At 43.7% G+C, this 21,883-nt stretch overlaps 1 protein-coding gene across 1 annotated transcript in view; it reads right to left on the reverse strand.

Moving 5' to 3' along the window:
* Positions 1 to 879: 879 nt before the first annotated feature.
* LOC126522453 (sodium-coupled monocarboxylate transporter 2-like) overlaps positions 880 to 21,883 on the reverse strand; it is a 59,917-nt gene continuing 38,913 nt past the window's right edge. Inside the window, exons 7-15 of the mRNA XM_050171196.3 lie at positions 21,270 to 21,399; positions 20,107 to 20,195; positions 17,796 to 17,905; positions 17,530 to 17,597; positions 11,889 to 11,975; positions 10,843 to 11,015; positions 7,475 to 7,575; positions 4,996 to 5,096; positions 880 to 1,412 (exon numbers count right to left, since the gene is read on the reverse strand). Of these exons, the coding sequence (XP_050027153.2) occupies positions 1,326 to 1,412; positions 4,996 to 5,096; positions 7,475 to 7,575; positions 10,843 to 11,015; positions 11,889 to 11,975; positions 17,530 to 17,597; positions 17,796 to 17,905; positions 20,107 to 20,195; positions 21,270 to 21,399 (946 nt within the window). The 3' untranslated portion in view covers positions 880 to 1,325. The remainder of the gene's footprint in view (positions 1,413 to 4,995; positions 5,097 to 7,474; positions 7,576 to 10,842; positions 11,016 to 11,888; positions 11,976 to 17,529; positions 17,598 to 17,795; positions 17,906 to 20,106; positions 20,196 to 21,269; positions 21,400 to 21,883) is intronic.

The raw sequence follows: 21,883 nt of genomic DNA on the forward strand, positions 1-21,883 counted from the left end.
TACGATGGCGCACAATTCGGAAACCACCCTCGTCCATGTCTAGGTCTGAAGGGTTCGCCACGTTGTCGTCCTCGATGATAGTCGACTCGTCTTCAGATTCACCAGTGTCTTGTCGCTTGCAGTCAGGCTGGCTTGTACAAACCAGCTGGCGTTTCTGACCCGGTGTCAGCCCTTAGGAGGTCATGGCGGGGTGCTCGTCGCTGCCAGCTTTGTTCCTTCTAGCACCTTGTGAGGCGGCGGGTGGCGCAGCACCCGTCGGTCTCCAATACGGAAGGTACCTTTTTGAGTCGACAGACGTCTTGAACCGTTCTGACCAGTAATATTACCACAAAATAACGAAAATAACGATAAATGTAGGCAGAGCTACTCAGACAGGCTAGCAGCAGGTTCGTCGTCTTCTTCCTCCCGCTATAACCGAACATCAAACGCATCAATACGTTTTCAGAGAGTGCAAGAGCACGCACTGGTATGCACATCTGTACTGGCAAATTAAACTACCGAAACGAGTCCGAAATTCTGCGCACATGTGCACACTTTTTCACACGTCTTGATGAACGTAACAGCACATATCTACACACTATCCAGAGCTATGTAATTGAAGATACCACGCTTAAAATTGCATTACACGCATGTAATCCGTTGTATTAGGACGTAACAGTGGCCGCCGACCCGAGGATTTGATAGGGACCTCAGAACCTGCTTTATCCCATGCTTCTTGAATGACAAATGGTATTCTTGGTGACCTCACTGTTGGAGATTGGTCATGCATATCCTTTATTGTCAACACCGAAAAACCTCTCAGACTTCGGCTTGCAGTATAATGTGGTGAGCACTCCAGAATGCCGCCGTTTATTGTATAGATGACCTTGACACAATATATTGGTAAGAAATCGTGTCTTTATTTAACTCAGTATGCCTACACGCTTGCACAATACACACAGATGAACGCGATCTAAACGAATGAAATTATTGGTGATCTTGCTAATAACGATGACTGGAATAAGTGCAATCTCATGCTGTAATGCAGAACATTCAATGCAGATCTTCATTTATACGAAAGTAGTGTTCCCTCTACGTCAAAGCGCTTCTATTAAGGTGGGTTTACAGATGCACTCAAAGACAACCACATTAGCCTGCCCTAGTGAGTTAAGTGAGCCTGATACAGTCAGCGAACGTTTCTACAAGAGCTCGAAATACAGAGGATGGCAGTGATGCTCAAGCGAAACTAAAATCATCTTTAACCTCTAGTTTTCGAGAACGGCGGAAGCCGTTCAGTGCGTGATGAAAAAATATGGAGATCATTCTTTCCTTAAATATTCAGTCAATCATATTGTCGTCTCAGGCTTGTGCGCGTCCCTGTTAAGTAATAAAGCTGTGGTTGTTTGATCAGCGTCTTTTTCCTTCGCTCCATTCTGAAAAGAACAAAAAACAACAAACACAAACGAATTAGGATGTACAGTCAACCAGAACTTTGGTCTGGGTACTATTGGCAATGAGATGAGTACACTGTGAGATCGCCATAGGCAAGAGAGTTTGTTTAGGTATTTAGTGGACGCTAGCTCACCTTAGAGCGTTTGTGATGAACGGTTTCGGTAGCTTGCATAGCGCTCCGATGCATACAGTTTTGTCTTCGTGCTAAAGCCAGGATATATTTCTTATTGTTCAGGCAAACACGTAAGTTGCACATAATGTGGCGATCGCGATTCTCTATATCGTGGCAGCGTACTATGCATTTCTTGTAGTTTGCTGTTCAGTCATTCTCGCAGTAACCCAAGGAAGACCACCGTACGACTGGAGCACGGGGCATTTACACAGTGAATCGAAGGTGACAAAGCGTATACGCGATTGTCCACGTTATCTGATAAGGCGGTGATGAATTATTTGTCTGTGGTTTATGCATCAGACTTACAAGAAATTCAGAAACATTTCTTTGATAGTTCGTGGGTTAATAAAGCAACATAAAAAAAAAATTTCTAACGCCTCCCCTTTCCCCCACGTCTCTAAAAGTTATCATTCCATGTCACAGTAATCGGCTCAACTAGCACCTCATAAAACACTTTGCAAGGAGAAAATGTAAGCGGAATGCAAACGTTATTTTGTAACTTTTAGTGCACCGCTTTGAAGGGACAAAATACTTTTTTGGAAAGTTGACAAGTGATATGCATAGATAGATACGGTTCGTCATAACTCACTACGCATTATCGCAATCGAAATTATAGCAACTATGTGCAGCTGGCGGTAACGTACGCTTCGAATACCCATTTTGCGTTAAACTGATGCTTTGTTTCAACTTTCTAGATCAATTAAATATGTCATGTTTTGTGTACAACTGAATACGACGTTGGGGCGTTGAACCGCGCTTTCATCACGGTAATGTCATGTACATATTGACGGTGCGTGTTCCTTGCTCTAAGCGATGGCGAAGGTGTAGTATTGCGTTTATGCTATCTCAGAGCTGTCATTTGTTGAAGTAAGCAAATTATTTGTACCGCACTGTCGTAATACGTGGACGAAAAAGAATCACCTACTTAAAGCGATACTAAACAAACGTTTAAAGGGGTCCTGAACCACTTTTTATAAAAGTCGACAAAGCCATTTTAAGCGAAAATAAACTATTTCACAAATACTTTGCCGCAAAAAGTAGTTCAATGCGCAGCTCAGTATAAGCGGAGTTAATGGCAACCAAACACGAAGTTCGCGGTGCTTCCACTGCATCTTGAATGCCTTGCACTGCGAAGGCTACGGCCGAACGGGGCATGCCCAAAACGCCCCGCCTTTTGAATGTCACCGCTGCGTGCAGTTAAAATTTGATTTTGGATGCTTCCCATGTCTCCAACGACACGCAAAACGTAAGCCAAACGCTGTTGTTCTCAGAGAGCCGCAGTGCGCTTAGCCAGTGGACTCGTGGCGCCATCTCGCAGCGTCCGCGGTATCTGCGCTACGTAACCGACCGCAGCTACAGGCAACCATGGTGAGCGAGTAAGTGAGTGAGTGAGGGAAATAACTTTATTAACCGTGTTGAGAAGCGCGGCGTTCTCTTTGAGCACGACAGGAATTAAGTGTGTGCTCGTGTTCATATGCACTAGTCTGACCATGCCACGTGGTGCGCACCGGCTTTGTGCGTCACCAGCTTGACCAACGGATAGTAGCCACATCCAACTTCCGCATTTTTGAATCGCTATCAGTTAGTATGCCAATGCGTCTAACACGGAGCGACCAGGCGTGAGCGCTTGCTTGCAAGCGTGCGTGTGGTCTGAGCTTAAGTTTCGCATGGTTCGAGGCTAGTTGAGAGCTCAAAACTAGTACAAATTGACGAAACCCGACTTCTACGACGCCGATTAGCCAGGTGGCCAAAGTTTAATTACTGGGCTGGTGGCCGTGGTCCAGTGTGAGCAAACTATAGTCGGCGTCTTCGGGAAGTACATAACTATTATCGGAATTTTAAAGCCCAGTTTCGCTTACTTCAGCCTGTTGATCGAACTTCGTCGATAAATATACGCAGTAACAGCAGGAAGAAGCACACTGGTCCAGGCAGCCTTCTTGATTGGCGTGAGGTATTGGCCAATAGTAGCCGCGCATGGCAATCGGCAATACTACGAAATAAAGCGTCCAGAAGAGAGTGAGGAGCAACCTTCTGTTGAAATGAGAGCGCTTGAGAGGAGGGTGACTTTGAGCTCGGTTTGCTAGCTTCACGCGCCGCGCGCGACTGCAAAACTTGGCTAGGATGATCACAGCAACGTATGCTAACCGCAAACTGTTTTTTCACTAAGCCCGAGGGGTTTCAGGGACCCTTTAAGTGAAATTGGATAAAGGGAATTCTCGCGTAGAAGTATATAATCTTTTTCTGTGTGCCAACACATCACTCTGTTGCGTAGAAGATTGCTGGGCTGTATGGGACGAAATGCAAAAACACCCGTGTACCGTGCAATGGGTGCACGTTGGAAAACCCCAGGTGGTCAAAATTAACCCGGAGTCCCGCCACTGCGGCGTGCCTCATGATCAAATGGTGGTTTTGGCACGTAAAACCAAATAATCTAATCTAACCTAAAATTGCCGCCGAAGGTGCCGCTGCGCCTACTAGATTTGAACCGCTCGAGCCATAACAGGCTAGCGGAAGTGATTTCCTTATGACTTCCTTTTATGGCACTCTGTGAATCCAGCCAGTGCTGACGTCAAAGGAGAGGCCCTATAGTCCACAACAGCTAGCGCGACTCTAATTTCTCTTTTTCATAATTTTGTTGTTCAAGAAAGCTGTGTTTTCGCTGTGAGTGACGAATTCGTTATTACAGAAATCAAAGCTTTCAATAAAGCTTGGCGTAATATTTTCACAGTGAAGCTGTTTACCTTTAACGCCGTATGCATCCTCCGCATGCGTTCCCAGGGCAGGTAGCCGGGGCGGCTTGCGTCCGTATCGGGGATACAGTGTGTGGACAGGAATCGAAACGGGTAGGGGAGAGGAGGAAAGAGTGTGGGTGGGCGACTACGCCTGTGAACGTGGCCTGCTCTTCTGCGGTTATAACGTCACGCGCGTCAGAGTTGCCGGCGTGGCTGCAGTAGCGGTTACGGCAGATGCGTGGGAGGTGTGGTGACCGCGGCGGCGCTTGTGTCGGCGTAGCGCAGTGCCGTATGAAAAAAATGTAGAATTTTATAATGTGTGCAGCCTATCTGTGCGGCCCCTGTAGGCAGCCTAAACAGCTTCGCTGGTAATCCGTCCCCATGTGAATGTTGTCGCCCGACAATTTTTTTTTAGCCTCTCTCCAAAGGCTATTATGTATATCCTTTGACCTGCTGGCTGCAGATGTCGCGTCCCTGGAGCAAAGTCGTTGTTTTCATGGTTTTCAGTACCCCTACAGAGTTTAATATGTGCTGAACTTGACTGCGGTATTGCTCGCAATTCAGTGAAATAATGAATGTCTAAAAGTGATCAATTGCAGGAAGTACTCCAATGCTATAACAAAGGAGTATAATTAACGCTGCGATCCGCCTCCAACTCACCAGTTCTTTCATGTCATATTCGACAAATCCAAGCTTTCTCCAGAGATGAACAAACCATTTGTTCACGTGTGCCACCTCAGCTTTCCGCTGTTTGTGTTCACCTACGAACAGAAGAGCAACATGCAGTGAAGGAAACAAAGAAAAGTTAAGCTCATTGTCACGAGAGCATCAGTAAAAGTGAACTATATTCAGAACGAAACGGCATCACACGCCTTACACAGCATCTGAGAGTGAAGTTTCAAATCTATGTATCAATTTATTACGGCATGAAACATTCGGATATTATCGCGGGCCTCAAGTGTTTTTTTTTTTTTTCGCACAAGAGCTAACAGCAGGGAAATAAATAGTTCCCGTTGAAATTTTGCGCAAGTACCGCTTAATATTTCCTCAAGCTCTTGCGCGTGTTGGGAACTGCTGTGCAATATTCGAATAACCTAATTCAGACGTCACTTGAGTAGCGAGTGTTGGCGGATCAGAATTGTGTTAAGAAGGCTTCGGGTCATACACAATCAATAAAACCTAAAGTTCAAGAAATTGCAGACGCAATGGGCACTATTTTCGTAATTCTAGATCTGAAAATCTACAATTAAAAATCATGTAATGGTAGATTTATAGGTGCAGTGGCTACGTACGCCCTTAGGCATGCGTTTGTAAAGTAGATAACACGAAACTATCGCTCAATGGAGGCACAAACAGATCTTCTCGTGTTGCGGCAGTTGGAAAGCTCGAAACTGGATTTTCTGTCCCGGTCCCTCCACTAGTCATTTAACTTGAAAACGTCGTCTTCATTTCATTGTCGTCGTTAACTTTTAGACACGCTGCCTTCCCTGAATATGAACCAGATTAGATCAGAGTAAATAGGGGCATTTCGTTGGGGGCAAAATGCAAAGACGCCCGTGTACCATGCATTGAGTGCTCGTTAAAGGACCCCTCGTAGTTGAAATTGACCCGGAGTCCCTAATTAAGGCGTGCCTCATAATCAGATCGTGGATATGGCAAGTAAAATTCCAGAATTTCACTTTTTTTTCTGGTAAAAAGACCAGCTAGCGAGAAGGACTATGGATAGCAGGAGCTAGTTTGCTGTATACGTTGCCGTCAAACGAATGGCGGAAAGAACATACACACACAACTGTACAACTTCAACTGCAACGCCACTTTATCTAAATCGCAATCTCCCATTAGTACAATCACGATTTTATGCCATTATCACAGATTATGATGGATTATCATAAGTATGTCGACGGCACATAACATTTTCAAATGATCTAGTGACGGAATCCATGAAAAGAAAGTAAAGTTGTTAGGATGACCTTTTGCACACTTTCTACTGTGTCGTTCTAATACGGAGTTTATAAATTTTGCTTTACGGTATGAACAGCCACGTCGTGAATGATTTTGAATTGAATCATTTCTCAAAGCACGCGAGCACATTACTTACTGTTTTCATAGGTTAAAAGGAACGAAAAACTACTCTCGCACCATTGCGGACTGAACGCAGCACGTTGTACGTCGCATAAAACATGGCAGTGCCGAAAATAGACTGGTTGTACGTTATAGAACACTACTCACTGAAGTGAAATCCTCATTGTAGAAGCAGGAGGTTAAACTTAAGTGCAGGTTATACTCCGTCTTTTTTTCCTTACTACTGCTGCACTAAACTGTAAACAACATGCTGTGTGCAGAAATGTGCATATTGCGACTGAAGGGGAAATACGGACAAGGCCTGCACGTCTTCTGCATTTCTAACGAAAATGGCCCGAGAAGGAAAATGGGTCGTTCTAAAAGCTAACGAACTGTTTCAGACAGCGACAATTTCTCTTTATAAGGAAATTCTTTCCGAGATTCCAGCGAGATGGTACAAGCAATTTTCCTTATCGGACACCCGCTATTTGACGCTTCAGCTGCCAAAGTGCGGTCACTCTAACGAATTAAGCAATGTCCTTGGTAAAAAAAAAACGACAACATCATGAAACAAAAGCAAGAAAGAGCGCCTTTGGTTTTTTTCCCCCGTTTTCCTTTGGCAGGCTGACGAATTTGTAAAAAGGCCATAAAACTTGTCCAAAGAGTCTGTGTTCATTTTCAGAAATGCAGGACTATATTTTGGAAGTGCAGGAGTTGAACTGGCGAAGCGTGCGCGCGAGCACGGAGAACATGTTATTTCGCCGTTTATTCGTAATGTTTGTAGCACGACATGAAAAATATAGTGAGAGAAAATCATCTGCTACACAATGCAGTGAAGTGCACCGAAATCCTTGATATATGAGAAGTTGCCACGAATTAGTGCACGCGCAGTTTCACTGCTTCTTTTTCTCTTGCTTAACCATCTCAATATTCACCCCACAGCCTCCCCTAGAAATCTCCTATGTGTAAGTGCCTCCGGCAATCCGAACAAGGCCAAATCCGCCTGTAGCAAACAGCATCCTTCTCCTCCTCGTGAGAAGCTCGAATTGAACATTTTATGCAAATACCGGTCACGTACCTGTTGCAACGCTTATCAGTACTCCAAGCACGACTGTGCCGCAGGTGCTGAAGAGACAACTCCAAAAGGGCGACAAGTGAAAAGAGTCGGAGGTGTGTGTCCTGCAAGGAAAATGTACAGAAGGCGTCGCTTTCGTTAGCTCAAGTTGTGATGGCTTAAGCATGCGAAGAAATGAAAGGAGAGGAAGTATGAGGGACAAGGCTGTGCCTGGTTGGCTACCCCGCACTGAGGAAGGGGAAAAGAGGACTGCAAGAGGTGAAGAATGAAAGAAAGAACGTGCACAGTAAGCAGGTACGCACACACAGTGAAGCGTTTGTCCTTCATTTAATCACAGCGGTCATATACGCTCGATAATCTCAACAATCATAACAGCACTTTTCCGGTTTTGCACGCCAGAGTATAAATATGATTGTGTGCCTGCTTCTGTACTATGGCGAGGTTGCCAGGTCGAAATTTTGGGCGGCTGCTCCAAGCAATCTACAATGAGAAACTTATGGTTGATCCCTCTTTCATAGGAATCGGTGGAACACGAAAATGAAGCGTGTCTGCACAGAAGCTGTTGCATGTTTGCTTCCTGAACTCACGGTCCGCTGCAGCGAAAGGAGCACGATTTTGTGGGCTGGCGACCGTGCTGCAGGTTTGCTTCGCACGAGGCGTCCTGCTGCCGAATCGTTTCGGTGAAGGTACGAACATTTTGGTCCGTCTCCGTAGTGTTTTGAGCAGCCAGTTGAGTTGCGACGCGCTCAGCCTCAGGAATGTTAGTGGCAGAGTTCATAGCGTGCGGCCCGAATGCCCAAAAATGTTCTGCTTCACGCTGGCGTGCAGAACCGGATCAAAGCGAGATTCGCCAGGCGACGTCGTTGCCTTTCTGCGCCGCTTAGCGCAGCGGTTTTGTTAGTTGGTGCCATCTCAAGCGAAGCAGTAGGTGGTGTGTAAGCACTGCTGATGCATGTTGAAGCTTCACTCCGTAGGCGACGAGGCGTCGCAGGCTAATCGAGCGCGAAATACAAACCATGTCCGGAAACGGCGTCCCGATCTGAGCAGAAGGCCTACACCGCCTACACCACCTACACCACCTACACGAGGCTACATCGCGTTAGAGCCTTCGCTGCGCTGAGACTACCGAAGCGCTCATTGTCGGAGCTCGCTAGTGTCATAATGCAGTACTTGGCTTCTTCACCGCTCCTACATGGCGGCGTCATCCGTGTCACGTCAGTTACATAAAGATGATAATGGACCCTGCCATAGAACACTTTCGTGTCAGAAAAGATTATACGGCAAGAAAAGATGAATACAACAACTTTCTTGCTAAATTTTTTTTTCGATGATCGATAAGGCTTTGACTCGCAGAATTATTAGATTTGCGTGGTAAGTTTAACAGCGTGGAATTCTGGAAAATAATATTTAGAAGCAGTATCGGAAAAACAATGTAGAGTGTTAATCCTTGCGAGTGTGACGCTTCTTCAAAACCGAGTCATAGGGGCAAAAGAGATAAAAAAAATCGTGTTAAAAGTAATTCTGAGTAATCATATTGATTTTCTTTGTTTTGCGACTTCTGAGAAAAGTGTCCTCTGCTCAAGCGTTTTCTCTCCCCGTGAATAAAAAGGAAAAAAAAAGAAGGCGATAGAGACTTCACAACCAAGACAGGGATGAGCAGCTCCAATGCAACAGATTCAGCAGCATAACTTACCAAACTCAGTATGCCTTGATTCACCCTGACCTCAATCCTGACCTTCCACTCGCCTTGAAGTACCCTGGCATGCCGTTCAACTATCACTCTTCTTTTGACTTGGAAAATTTGCAGAGCTATTATCGCACTAGCCGTCCATTTTTCGTGATATCCCTGAAGAGAACATTGCCCTTTCACTTTCGATTTAAGGGTCAATGTAAACAACTCAACAGCAGCAACTATTAATCTTGGCAAGCGCGTGATACATAGCATGCCTGTCTTTTTTTGTTGGCTGGACAACTTCGAATTACCAATTACGTCCATACAGTATCGTGATGATAAAATGTTTGTCTACTCGTGTTCTGGCTGGGTGATCATAGGTTAAAATTTGGGAATCTGTACAACTGTGCAGTTTCAATACTAGGCATTCTTCAAACTGCAAGATTTGTTTCCGAAGGTCCGTGCAAAAGCAAATGAGTCATTTTTTTTTCTGATTTTGCAGCAGTCGAGTAGGCACTGATTCATTATTATTTCTAATCTGACCCTTCCTTTCTGTGCCATGAAATTACTAAAATATTCACTCTCCATTGCATTTGTTGGGTGGGTTGGTAAACTGACTTTGAAAGTATATTTAGCGCCAGCGAACAAGGACAGAAGGGAGACAGCGCATTGTGGTGCCGTCTGCCTTCTATCCTTGTTCGCTGGCCCTAAATATGCTTTCCAAGTGATATTAACTCTCGCTGCCTTTTTTTGTACTCCGATTGATTTACAATAAATATTAGACATATTGGTATAGTAGGCAGTGAAGTCGCAAAAGACTGGTGTCTGAGGCACATATTTCAAATAACCAACACTGGTTTCCTTGTCGCCATCGGATGCTAAATTCTCGTTTGTGGCCTGCGAAACAAGTTATGCGGGAGGACAGAGTTTGATTACCGTGCAAAGTCGTCATTTTAGTGCCACGTTGACCCTTGAATGAGCTACTCTGTAAACCTCATTTTGTGTAGGCGCTCTGGACGTGCGCCTACACAAAATGCGCCTCGAGGGAGCCTATGCGCCTCATTTCTTGTAACGCATACAAAAGAGGACATCATCTGAGTTCCTACAGTGCATCGAAATAGAAGCTTCTGTTGAGCACTCTCTCGTTGAGTGCCTGCAGCAGCACAAGCAGTGAAAGATCTTGCACAGTAGTCTGAACACCTTAGGTAGGCGCTCCTTCACTGTACAGAAACTGCTTCGACTATAGTTAGCCCTAACAAAGAAAGATTACATTTCTAGGTTCTACTAGATTTTTTCATCAACAGTGAATTAATGAATTATTTGTAAACGACAGTTAGTGTGCACATTTTGTTTCCTCTATGTTCTCATTACGCTTACATGTTTGTGATATTCTTTTATAGTAACATTCTTTATTTTTCTTTGATCTCAGGATTTGCTCTGTCTGTTCTTATGAGAGTTTGTTATAGACATTCGATAGTCTTTTCCAGTTTTGTTATCTTTCTTTGCTTTTGTTTCGCTCTGTCCTCTACCTATAACGGTAGGATAGCTGGCCCTACCTGTCACCAAATTTTCAATTTATCACATTTAATAAGCAAGTGGGAGAAGCTATGCATTTCTGACAAGCGCCTCTGAGATGCTTTGTCAGTCAGATCTGCGTGACGATTGGCACCACGGCAAACTTCCGTGACTGAGTCCTCACCTTGCAATTGGTGGAAGCGTTGTAAAATTTGAGCTGCTTTGAACGTCGGTGCTGTTTTCCGGACAGTAGTCGAGCGTTACCGGCATGAGCGGTGGCTTGGCTCCAGTGTAGATTGCTTGCCACATGACCAGTAGCTGGAATCCCAGGAGCAGAAGCGTCGAAATTCCCGCACCCTAAGACGTAAGGAACGGAAATATGGTTCACTACAAAGAAATGAACTGCATTAGTGGTCCTAATATACACGACACGCCAACAACTCGACCTTCCCAATGAAAAAAAATGTTGTCCAAACTGCTGTTTTAACTCTACAGAACAGTAAAGGCATTTCATTTATTGAGACAATTCCAAAGTCATCACTTCATGGCACGTATGAACAATTTTCGCACTAACAACTATGCGTTGTTTCAAAACTACAGTGCCCTCCCAACGTGCACGATTCATTAGGATTTCGTTACTAGTGGCCTCCAGAAATTTGACAAGACGATTGAGTCACCAAGCTGCTGTTCTAGTCATTGCCGCAAATTCATGAACGCGTTTCACAGAATCAGCAAATCTAATTTTAATGTCCCCACACTGAAATAGCCCTCCATCTGAAAAGAAGTTCTGTGACATAATATAAATATCTGCATGCTTTTTTGTTTGTGCATTGACGCCTGTCCAAATATATGAACAGGTAGAATGTTTCTGCGCCATACTATAATACCTATTGATTGTAAGCTCATGCAAACGTGCCGTGTTTCAATGTCGGATGTCTAGACAAAACGGTTGATTAGCAAGTGGAGCTGGCAAGCGAAAAAAGAACGTAGTGCAGAAAAAGAATTAAACCAGTTGAAGTGCATCAAAACTTTTCATCTGTAAGCTATTATTAGCGCACACAGCCATCACATACATGTTGTAGAGTAGCAAACGGGCAGAACAAGACACCACAAGGCGTGATAAAGCATCGCTTAGTTTTCAAGAGTCTATCGTTCTATTACTCGCGTACTGTTTATCTAAAGAGACCCAAAGCTATAAAACGACTGACGACAAAATGGTCACTTACTCACCTTCGTATGAACGAATGGGAACGCAATCGCCAATAACAGCAAGCCTACGAAGGGTCCCGTTGATGCAGAAAGCACCATCATTATGACCTGCGTTGAAAAGAAACACGCTGCCATGTAAACATCATTGTTTCTGCGAAAGTGCTAGGGAAATAACACTGTGCGACAAGCAAGGCCAACAATATCGCTTATATTGATTCGCCTATATATATTTGGCCTCATCGCGATATGCGAACGCTTCAAAACAAAGGGAGCGGGAGAAAGCTACAAAGCTAAACAATGCCCACGTGTGACGCATGCTTAAAGGGTATTTTTTTGTTCTTCGTGAAACAGGAATGACAACAGTTTTTCAACTCCACTGCTCAGCTCGTGAAAGCAAGAAGCCGGAAAGAAAAGCTTTAGTATGTGCAGTTTGCGGTAATACTAGCGGGTATGTTTCTTTGGCAATGAAGAATAATCTGCAGGAGTGCAGCTTCTACGTGTCTTACTGCGCCATAGATACGGCAGCATCTGACAACGCATTTCGTTTCGTGGAACATATATTGAATTAGCGTAGTTTACACGTGCAACGGTTTCGTACTTAGCGAAGCCGGGAAGATAAAAGGAGATGAATAAATCGCATATAACACACAGTAGTGCTTTTGTCTTATTTCTCAATTGTAAATAAAGCGTTTGTGCTTTTTTTCTTCCTCAGCCTAAACTAATGCTCTTTAGAATGTGTAAATTTTTTTCAGAAGTGCTCTTACTTGTGGGCGCTAGGCCTTCGTACCTTTCCCTTCATTGCCAGAAAAAAAATATTACGCGAGTGTGGTACTACTGCTAAGCCGCTGACTAATTTCAGCTAAATCTCGCGCCGAGGTAACACATTGCAGTCGGTTCAGTATAGCGTTACACTTGCAACATTACCTGCCTGTTACATTAAGAAAAACCTGCAACAAGCAGCGGCATCGCAGCTTTTGTGAAGGCTCGCTGCCCAACAGTGAAACGTAAACATTCACGTCACTTATTCGCATCTAATAAGAACGCCACAGTTGCGCTCAGCGGCCGTTCAGTGCCACTTTTCAGGGTGAAATTGGTCGGCTTTCATGCCGCTGCAAAAATTAGCAGCGTCAACATCTTGCATTCGCGGAACCAGCTGTGAACTGGTTGAATGATGGGCTTGAAGTCCTGCATGAGGATAAGTTGTCTGTCTGTGCTGTCGAAAAAATTTGTCTAATTTTTGTACTTTTGTGTACAATGGCTACCTAACGTAATATAGATATTCATGCTTTCCTGGTAAAAATGCACTCTGTGGAAATTGTCTAAATGTCGAACGTTTGACCTCAAAAAATTTTGAACGAGCTTTCTGATACACCTTGCATAACCCCAGCCTTCATGTATGCTTAAACAAGCGTTGTTGCACATTCGAAGCGTCGTCTATACTTATGACCCGCACAGCGATGTAAAACGCTGGCACTAGCTGCGTCCGTTTTGAACGCTTTATGATTCAACGAATGCGAACGGCAGACACTCAAGGAGTTTACTGATCCATTCTCATATACTGCCATGGCATTCTTTTTTCTTCGTTCCTTTGTAAGTTCGTTATCAATTTTACCTTCATTTTGATCGAGTGCCAAACTAGGGGGGGGGGGGGGGGGGGCAGAGTGATGGCTAGGACATGCGGGGAAAGTAACCAGAATACTATCCCCAGTGGACAAACGCAAAAGAACGTTGAAGTTGAAGAAAAAGTCTCGTGAATTTGAATACCTAAAGCATTGTGAATAAGACTGAGTTGCTTGAGGGATTGGCTTTAACGCATGATCCTGACATAACAGCTATTACAGAAACATGGTTGGGAGTTGATATCGCGAGTGATCAAGTTTTTCCTTCTTCCTATAATGCCTTGCGAAATGACAGATTAACTAGAGGCGGGGGCGTTGCGCTATTGTTAAAGAAGCCACTAAAATACGAGCCCTTACCGTCGTTTGAAGGGCATGAAAACGCTTAGTGTCGATTATTTCTTGGAAATACCGTATTGTTAGTGGGCGTCATCTATAGGCCTCCTGGCAGCTCTGTGGAATTCCTTGAAAGCCTTGATAATTACCTAACAATTTTAAGTAACAAAGCGAGAATAATAATCACTGGTGACTTCAATTGGCCTGGTGTAGATGGGGAGGCAGGAATCCCAAGTTCCACTGATAGGATTCATGCAGACAGTATGTTAGAAACAATGGCTAAGCTCGGTCTTATTCTGACGTACTCGTCTCCAACGCGAGTACGTGCGGCAAGTTCGACGACGTTGGACTTATTGTTTCTATCCGAGGGAACGTTTGATTATCAAATTGATGTGGAAGAAGGAATATCCGACCACAAAGCAGTATTTGCGTCTCTTAAAGTCAGCAAGAAACTCTTAATTAAGAAATCGGCTAGTAAAATATTTGATTTTTTGCGAGCCGACGACACATCAATTCTCGACCCCTTGGAAATCACTGTCGATAAAATGCCACATCATGAAGACGTAAATGGGCTTTGGCGTAATTTCCTCGGAATCGTAAATGATTGCTTGCTCAAACATGTTCACAAAAAAAAAAAAGGACAGATAGACCAAACCCATGGATTACACGAGATATTATTCATCTAAAACGGCGACTGCGCCGTGCACGTGAGAGAATTCAAAGAGACACGACAGCTATCAGTAACCTCAGTGCGCAAGTGCGTAGCGAGTTAAAAAAAAGCTAGAAGCTTTTTCCTTTCCAATACGTTGACTAAGTATATGCAACAATCGCCGCAGAAATTTTGGAGGTACATGTCACGGAGTAGAGACACAATCGAAGCCGTCCTTGTAGTGGTATGTGGTGTTCTGAACCCTCCCTCCTTGCTGAAGCATTTAACAAGTACTTCTGCTCTGTAATCACTTCAAAGGATGATAGTACTGTCGTAAAACACTCGGACATGAATGTTTTCAGCAACAATATTGTTATCACCAAAGAAGGTATAATTGCTGCCCTGCTAAGACTAGACGACAAAAAGTCACCGGGCTCGGATAAGATTCCAAACGCTTTTCTTAAACGTTATTCTGAGTGGGTGGCATGCTTTTTCGAAAAGTTTTTTTCGTTATCGCTTCATAGCGGTATTATACTACTCACTGGCTGATGGCAAGGGTAAAACCGATTTTCAAATCCGGAAGCAAGCTTGCCATTGGGAATTATCGCCCGATTTCTATTACGTGCACAATATGCAAGGTCCTGGAACACATAATTGCTAAGGAGTTAGTTCAGTACATAGAAAATAATTATCTTTTCTACAGTAAGCAGCATGGCTTTCGAAGAAGTCTGTCAACTGTGACCCAACTGTTTGAAGCTATCCACAGCTTTGCTGAACCAGTCAACTCGAAAGCGCACGTTGACGTAATTTCAATTGATATGCCAAAGGCATTCGATAAGGTCTGTCACAGCAAGCTGATCAGCAAGCTTTATGACTTAGGAGTCAACGAACAAATTATTAATGGATTCAAGCGTACTTGACGAATAGGCTGCAATTTGTTGAAAGTTATGGCCAACAATCCCAAAGTTTACCCGTTTCTTCTGGTGTACCGCAAAGGTCTGTGTTGGGGCCGATATTCTTGATTACATTAATGATATAGCCGAGCATATAGATACTAGTGTTGAGGTTCGTTTATTTGCGGACGATTGTATATTGTACTGCCCAGTGAAATGAATAGATGATGAAAAATTGCTGAATAAATTATTGGAAGGAATCCACAATTGGTGCTCCAAATGGAATATGGACATTAATTTTTGAAAAGACCACGTGTATGGCTGTCTCGAACAAGAAAATACCACTGTGTTTTAATTACTTTGTAGGCAACAAACAAATAGCCCGCACGACAAAACTAAAGTATCTTGGTGTCACCATCTCAAATAACCTCAATTGGAAGGATCGTGTAAATAACATATGTGGATCTGCTCAGCGACAACTTGGATTTTTGAAAAGAAAATTGGCGCATGCAACGCCTGCAGTTAAACTTAAGGCGTATACAGCTGTTGTATGCCCTTCTTTGGAATATGCTAGTGTTATATGGGATCCTCACCAGCAATATCAGATTAACCAACTTGAACGCGTTCAGAGACTTGCAGTACGGTTTATATTTTCAGCGCATAGCAAAACACAGTCCGTAACCACTTTGCTCGCTAGGGCAAATTTATCGACACTGGCAATACGCAGAAAAATCGCACGACTGAAATTTTTATACCAGCTCTCTACTAATAAGTTTAACTTAGATCAGTCGCGCTATTTGTTACGTCCTGGCAGAGTCTCTCCCCGTGTGAATCACCCTTATGTTTTTATGCCTTACAATGCCAGAATTGATGTTTTTTAATATCCTCCCCTTGTTAAGACAATTGAAGACTGGAATGCCCTTGATGTACAGATTTCTGATGACACAATGACTGTACAATCATTTGAACGGAAGCTGGAAATGTACCTCTCGTGATGTAATAATTTTGTTTCATTGCTAGATGTGTTGACAAAATGTGTCAATCCTCCTACCCTGTATCAGTTCGAAAAGGGCTAACAGTATCCGAAATAAATAAATAAATAAAAATAAATATACACCGCGATAGCTTTCAATCGGGTGTGCGCATTGCGGCATACGTTATTTTCATCAGCTGAAAAGGCATGCCCGTTTCTAGCTGGAACTCTCAGTGGAATGTCTTGAACGGATTTTAATGACTAGCGTGCTTAAGAATGATTGTTCAAAACATCGTAGGTGCAAGAACAATGGCCGATGAGCGCTACCGTAACGTTACGCATTGGTGCCTTGGATTCAGGGTGGATAAAAAAATAAGAAAAAGAAATAAAGTAAATTGCTGTCAGCCGGTCGCGTTTCCTGCGTTGGAATGATAAGTCTTCGCGTCAAGAGCAGTTATATGTATCGTGGATATCTGTCTCTTTATATATAGATGAAGTCACGAATGACAGGACATATGACTCTCTGGATGACTCTCTGGATATAACTCTCTTTGCACATGGCGGTGTTACAGATACTGCCCTATTCACACGCATATTGTTTTGTTGAACTTGAGCGTCGGCCAGAAATGATGTCAGAGATTGTATTCCTCAGACACACCAATTATGGCAAACGCGTTTGAATGTTTTTCTCTCTCGTAGCAGCGCCGCGACGTAGTCCTTAAAATGAACCCGGAACACTTGTCTGTAAGCAACAAACTTTTACATGAAAAAGTGATGGCCAGTTAGCTGACAATCACGTGATTTTTCAAGCTACGAATTTTTTGTCTGGTTATTTATGCATAGATCACTTCACAAAATGGAAGTGATTTGAATTGCGGAACTTTGCTGCACACAGAGAAATACCGAGATTAAAGTTCACAAGTGACTTAAGGGCAATTTGTCCTCTAATTTTGTCTTAGTATGTTTAAGTATGTTTAAGTATACGCGAATTTTCTTTACTCACTTTGGCTAACTGCCGTCTTGATTTTCCGTAGCTGTGACATTTCTTGTTCTGTTGTAATATTTTTATTTCTTTTCTTATTATCATTATTATCATTATCATTATTATTACTTTATGAAAAAGAGCATCCGTTGAAATTACAGAGTGACTAATTTGTTTCTTGTTTTCATTTGAATAACTGCAAAAGACACTTGCCCTTGTAATAGATCCCATGTAGACACAGACACAGCTGTACAGCGTCATCATAGCGCCAAGAAGGAATGCTGCAAAAAATTTATGTAGTATTAAGAATACAACCCTGCACAATGATTTGCGAGTTGGAAACAGAGATAACCACAACGTATTGGACAGTGCAGATAATGAGCATGCAGACAGCTAACAAGCAGAGACCGAGCTCAAAGTATATAAGCGATATGCGCAATCTGTTTTGCAGTAGCGTATAACAGTGTTTCGGCGCATACCCGTGCCTCTTGTGATCCATTTGACATGAGAATTCACGCCTTTGATATTAGGGGACAGCACGTCAACATAGAGTACCGCCGCCTGGGAGTTGATGATTGACGATATGGTGCTGTAAGAAAGGAATGGTGCAGTTTAGTCACTCAGCCGCGAAACGAAGCTGAGGCAGAAAAATGAAATATATTCAAATGCGGCTTTGATGTATGGATACGACATAGTTAAGGCAACGTCTCTGAAGGGAACAGCGCAAAAGACAGGATGGACGAGTGGCATAAAAACACAGAGCGCCGACTTGCAACTAGTGCGCGAAGACGGACAAAGCAAATTTAAAACTGTATCTACGCAGTGTGCTCGTTTCATAACGTTAGAGCGCAAGCACACAGGCCACCAAGCCGAGATGAGATGAGAGGACCGTGCGCATAAAAAAATTGCGACTTTGCCAGTTTAACAAAGTGAATGTACATGTACAAGAAGATAAGCTAGACAACGGCATTTCGCAATCAAACCAGGTAAAAGCATAAGCACGGCCGTTCGATAAAAACGCATAACGTGCGGACACCGCGCGCGTGTGAAGGCAGAAGCGCTGTACCGAGTTGCGTCGCTATGGTTGCCGCGGGTTGAACTTGGCACTTGAGGCCGTGCTTCCGCCAATTACCGCGCACGCAACCAGGCGTCTAGATCAACACACCGCAGTTGCGGCGTCACCAGTTGGTATAACGCTCTCACCCTCGACTGCGACGCCGAATGGTCAGCGTATCCAGTAACTAGAGCCCACGGCGATGTCGCTCGATCCGACAATCAAACTTTTAAGATAAATGAGCTCTTTGTCGATAAAACTTAGTGCTAGCGCGCTTACGGAAGTAGGGCCCCTCCTGTGTTATCCTGTGTACGCTTCTATAATTTCGCGCCTTCTTTGGTCTCTGTGTCGCCTCGGGATTCGGCGCTTCTCGAATGCCGGCCGACAGCCGCGCGAGGCTACAAGAATGACCCGGCGCATAGCGCGTCCTGTGTGTAGAGGCCTAACATGTTCTCGGAGGCGTACGTTGACGGACCGCCCCACGTCTGTCCTACGTAGTTTCGGCCGCAGGACCGCATAATTTCGTACACGACGCCAACCGCCGAGGCGACGAACTGCTGCGCGTGCTTCTTGCCGGAACCTTCGCGTTTCGGCTGGGTCCGGTTGTCTTTCCTGTACAACGCGCCTAGCTTGCTTGGTGCGGAAAAAGCAAGGCGAACTCCAGCTCTTCCAGTAATTTTCTTCAGGCACTGGCTCATACGGTACATACGGGATAACCACGGTGGCCATCGCCCGGCTTGCAATACGAGATAACCACGGTGGCCCTCGCCTGGCTTGCAGTCCTCGGTCCTGAGGCGACTTAAAAGCGCCACGCTTACAACGAACAAAACGAGTGCCACAACGTGTCAGTTCTTAATAACATCAATGCGCAACACACATTTCCATTCATACAAAAACTGCCCGTCAGCACTGTAAAACGCACATGGCGACGCCGGCAATACGTCGCAAATATTTTCCATGCGTGCGGTTGACGCTCCTATAGCCATGCACCTTGCTCTTTTCGTGCTTCATGGCTTTGTGCCAAGATGTAGATGCGTGCCAGGGCTGACGTAAGTTCTGTACCCGCTTTTGAGAAGTAGCCGGTGCCAGACCGCAGCAAATGAAGAAAATGCCAAGATGGCCGCTCATTCTTATCACACTTGTATTTTATACAGAACATCACGGTGACAGGAACAGCAACGCCAACGGCCAAAATTAGCATGAATGCTTACGTAATATGTGATGCAATAAAGAAATGTTTAAACGAGGTTATGAACAGAAGTGTTGCACTTCCTTGTCGGACAGTGCACGAAATTAACATGTTTTTAATTCGGATTCCGAGGAGATGAAATAAAGAAATGAAGGTACGACGTTGCGAGTATTGCCATGGGTTTGTTTTTGATGTCCTCTAATTATTACTAATATGTGCATAAATAGTTCCAGACCAGTCACTCCTATTGGCCCGCATTGGTTGGAAGCATTTATTTGAACAGTAAGGACAAGATACTTTCCTTTGCTCATGACGGAAGTGTGGGCCAGTTGGTTAGGTTGACAGTTCAGTTGTTGAGAACGTGTGGCCAAAAAAAAAAAATGACTAGAACTAATCGCAATGATGCTGTTCGCCTAATGTTCTAGACTTTAGTTAGACAAATGGAACGTAAATAGAAATTTAAATGACTAGAAAGTTAACAGACACGCATACGCACACACATCGAAAAACGGTTTGATTTTCGATTCGATCTGTAGTTGTGTCTTACCTTGTTGCAGCACTTACAACGGCTGCGAGGAAAAGTCCAGTGAATCCCGGAATGTTCACGAGGAAGGTTTTCACATAATACGGCAAAATCTGTTTGGATAGGATTGCGATTTATTAGCTGCCATGCGATAACATTTGGTCATGTTGAGCACAAACGAGACCCCACGAAGAAGCCAGGATAAAGGCAACCAGATTTACTATAAATTTGCTTTCTCATTGGTTCATAAGGACACATATATAATGAAAACTGCTGGCATGCGCAAAAGCAACTAAAACATGAAGACAACCTACAACAATCAGCATGCTCGCATAATAAGGACTGCATTTCTAGTCATTGATATAGAGATGTGGAGCGCTGCTAAAATAGCAAGCGCAGTAGTGGTACGGAGTCGGAATTAAGTGCGGCGCATTCTCTTTCAAAATCGCAGACTGGCTGCACTAACAGCTTAAACTTCTACCAACTTTTATTTTTTTCACTCTAAATTAAATTTGTAAGTGAATTACCAGGATGTCGAAGAGGTTTAAAAACTACGAGCACTTGGAGGCACGACTGCCAATTTTTTATTATTATTATTATTTTGTTAGCAGGCTCAGGTTGAGTATAGCGAGCTCATTTGTGTTGTATAGCGCTGGGTACAACTATTGATAAGTATTGAAAGATTCACCAGGTAAGGACGACTGAACGCAATCCCTGTCTGCCCGCACGAAACAAGGATTGCACTATCATCCTTCTTTGGTGCATCCTTCCGTAATTATCGGTATATTACTCCGCGCAATACAATACAGGTTGACAAGGCTGTAAGTCTAGGTGGGAAGTAAAAGTAGATTCACAAGAAAAATATTGTGGACCAATAGTTTCCAAATATGACGATAAGTGCAGAAGCTTTCGTTTTTTGTCCGTATCAATAAAAAAATTCAATTTTTGCCTTCCAGAGCAACTCAGTTATGTGGCAGTGTTTGGGATAAATGACCTTATTTTGTATTACCTGCGGTTCTTCCTTTTAAGTTTCTTTGTCTAAGTAGTATTTGTGGCGACTGTTAGAAAAAAATACAATTTGTTCTCAGCGCTGCACATCTTGAAAATGTTGTTTAGAAGCCGACTTAAACGCTGCATTTTCTTGCATCGTAAACTTGATTTGAGATAATCAGAACAAATGAACTTGCCTGATCATAGCTATTGATAGCGCCGGACAACTTCGGATCACAGCCCCAAAACCACACTATCAAGGCCACAGTGACAGCTAAATTGGTGGCATACACGGCAACAAGCATGAGTGATCCCATCAAAACGGTTCTGAAAGCAGAAAAAAGAAGGGAAAATATTTTATTGTGCAGCTGCTCGAATAAACACATTAACACCGTGTGAAAATTGTGCCGCGATCACTCAAGACCTAGAATACGGCGGAAATGTAGTCCGTGTGGTCGTTGTGGATGTGATTTTCTATTTTTTTTATCTTATCGAATATCTTGATGTTTGACCTTGCAGTTACTTCGCCTGTAATTACGCGATATCAGTCTGCCGGAACGAAGTGTTTTTCGTTCTGGCTTTGGTTTCGTTAAACTTAAGGTTCCGTTCCGGTTCTGCTCTAGGACAATAAAGAAAAGTTATTCATAACGATTATTAACGGTTTCCGTTCGCATGAAAAAATGTTCAATGCATACTAACGATAAAAGCGTAGTGGTTCTTTTTCCCAATAAGCGAATTATGATTTGAGAGATCATGCTCAGTGCTTTGAGTCAAGGTACTGAGCATGGTCTGAGAAGCAGCACGCCATCGA

The sequence above is a fragment of the Dermacentor andersoni genome, chromosome 6, assembly GCF_023375885.2.
Source record: "Dermacentor andersoni chromosome 6, qqDerAnde1_hic_scaffold, whole genome shotgun sequence".
NCBI classification, from domain to species: domain Eukaryota; kingdom Metazoa; phylum Arthropoda; class Arachnida; order Ixodida; family Ixodidae; genus Dermacentor; species Dermacentor andersoni.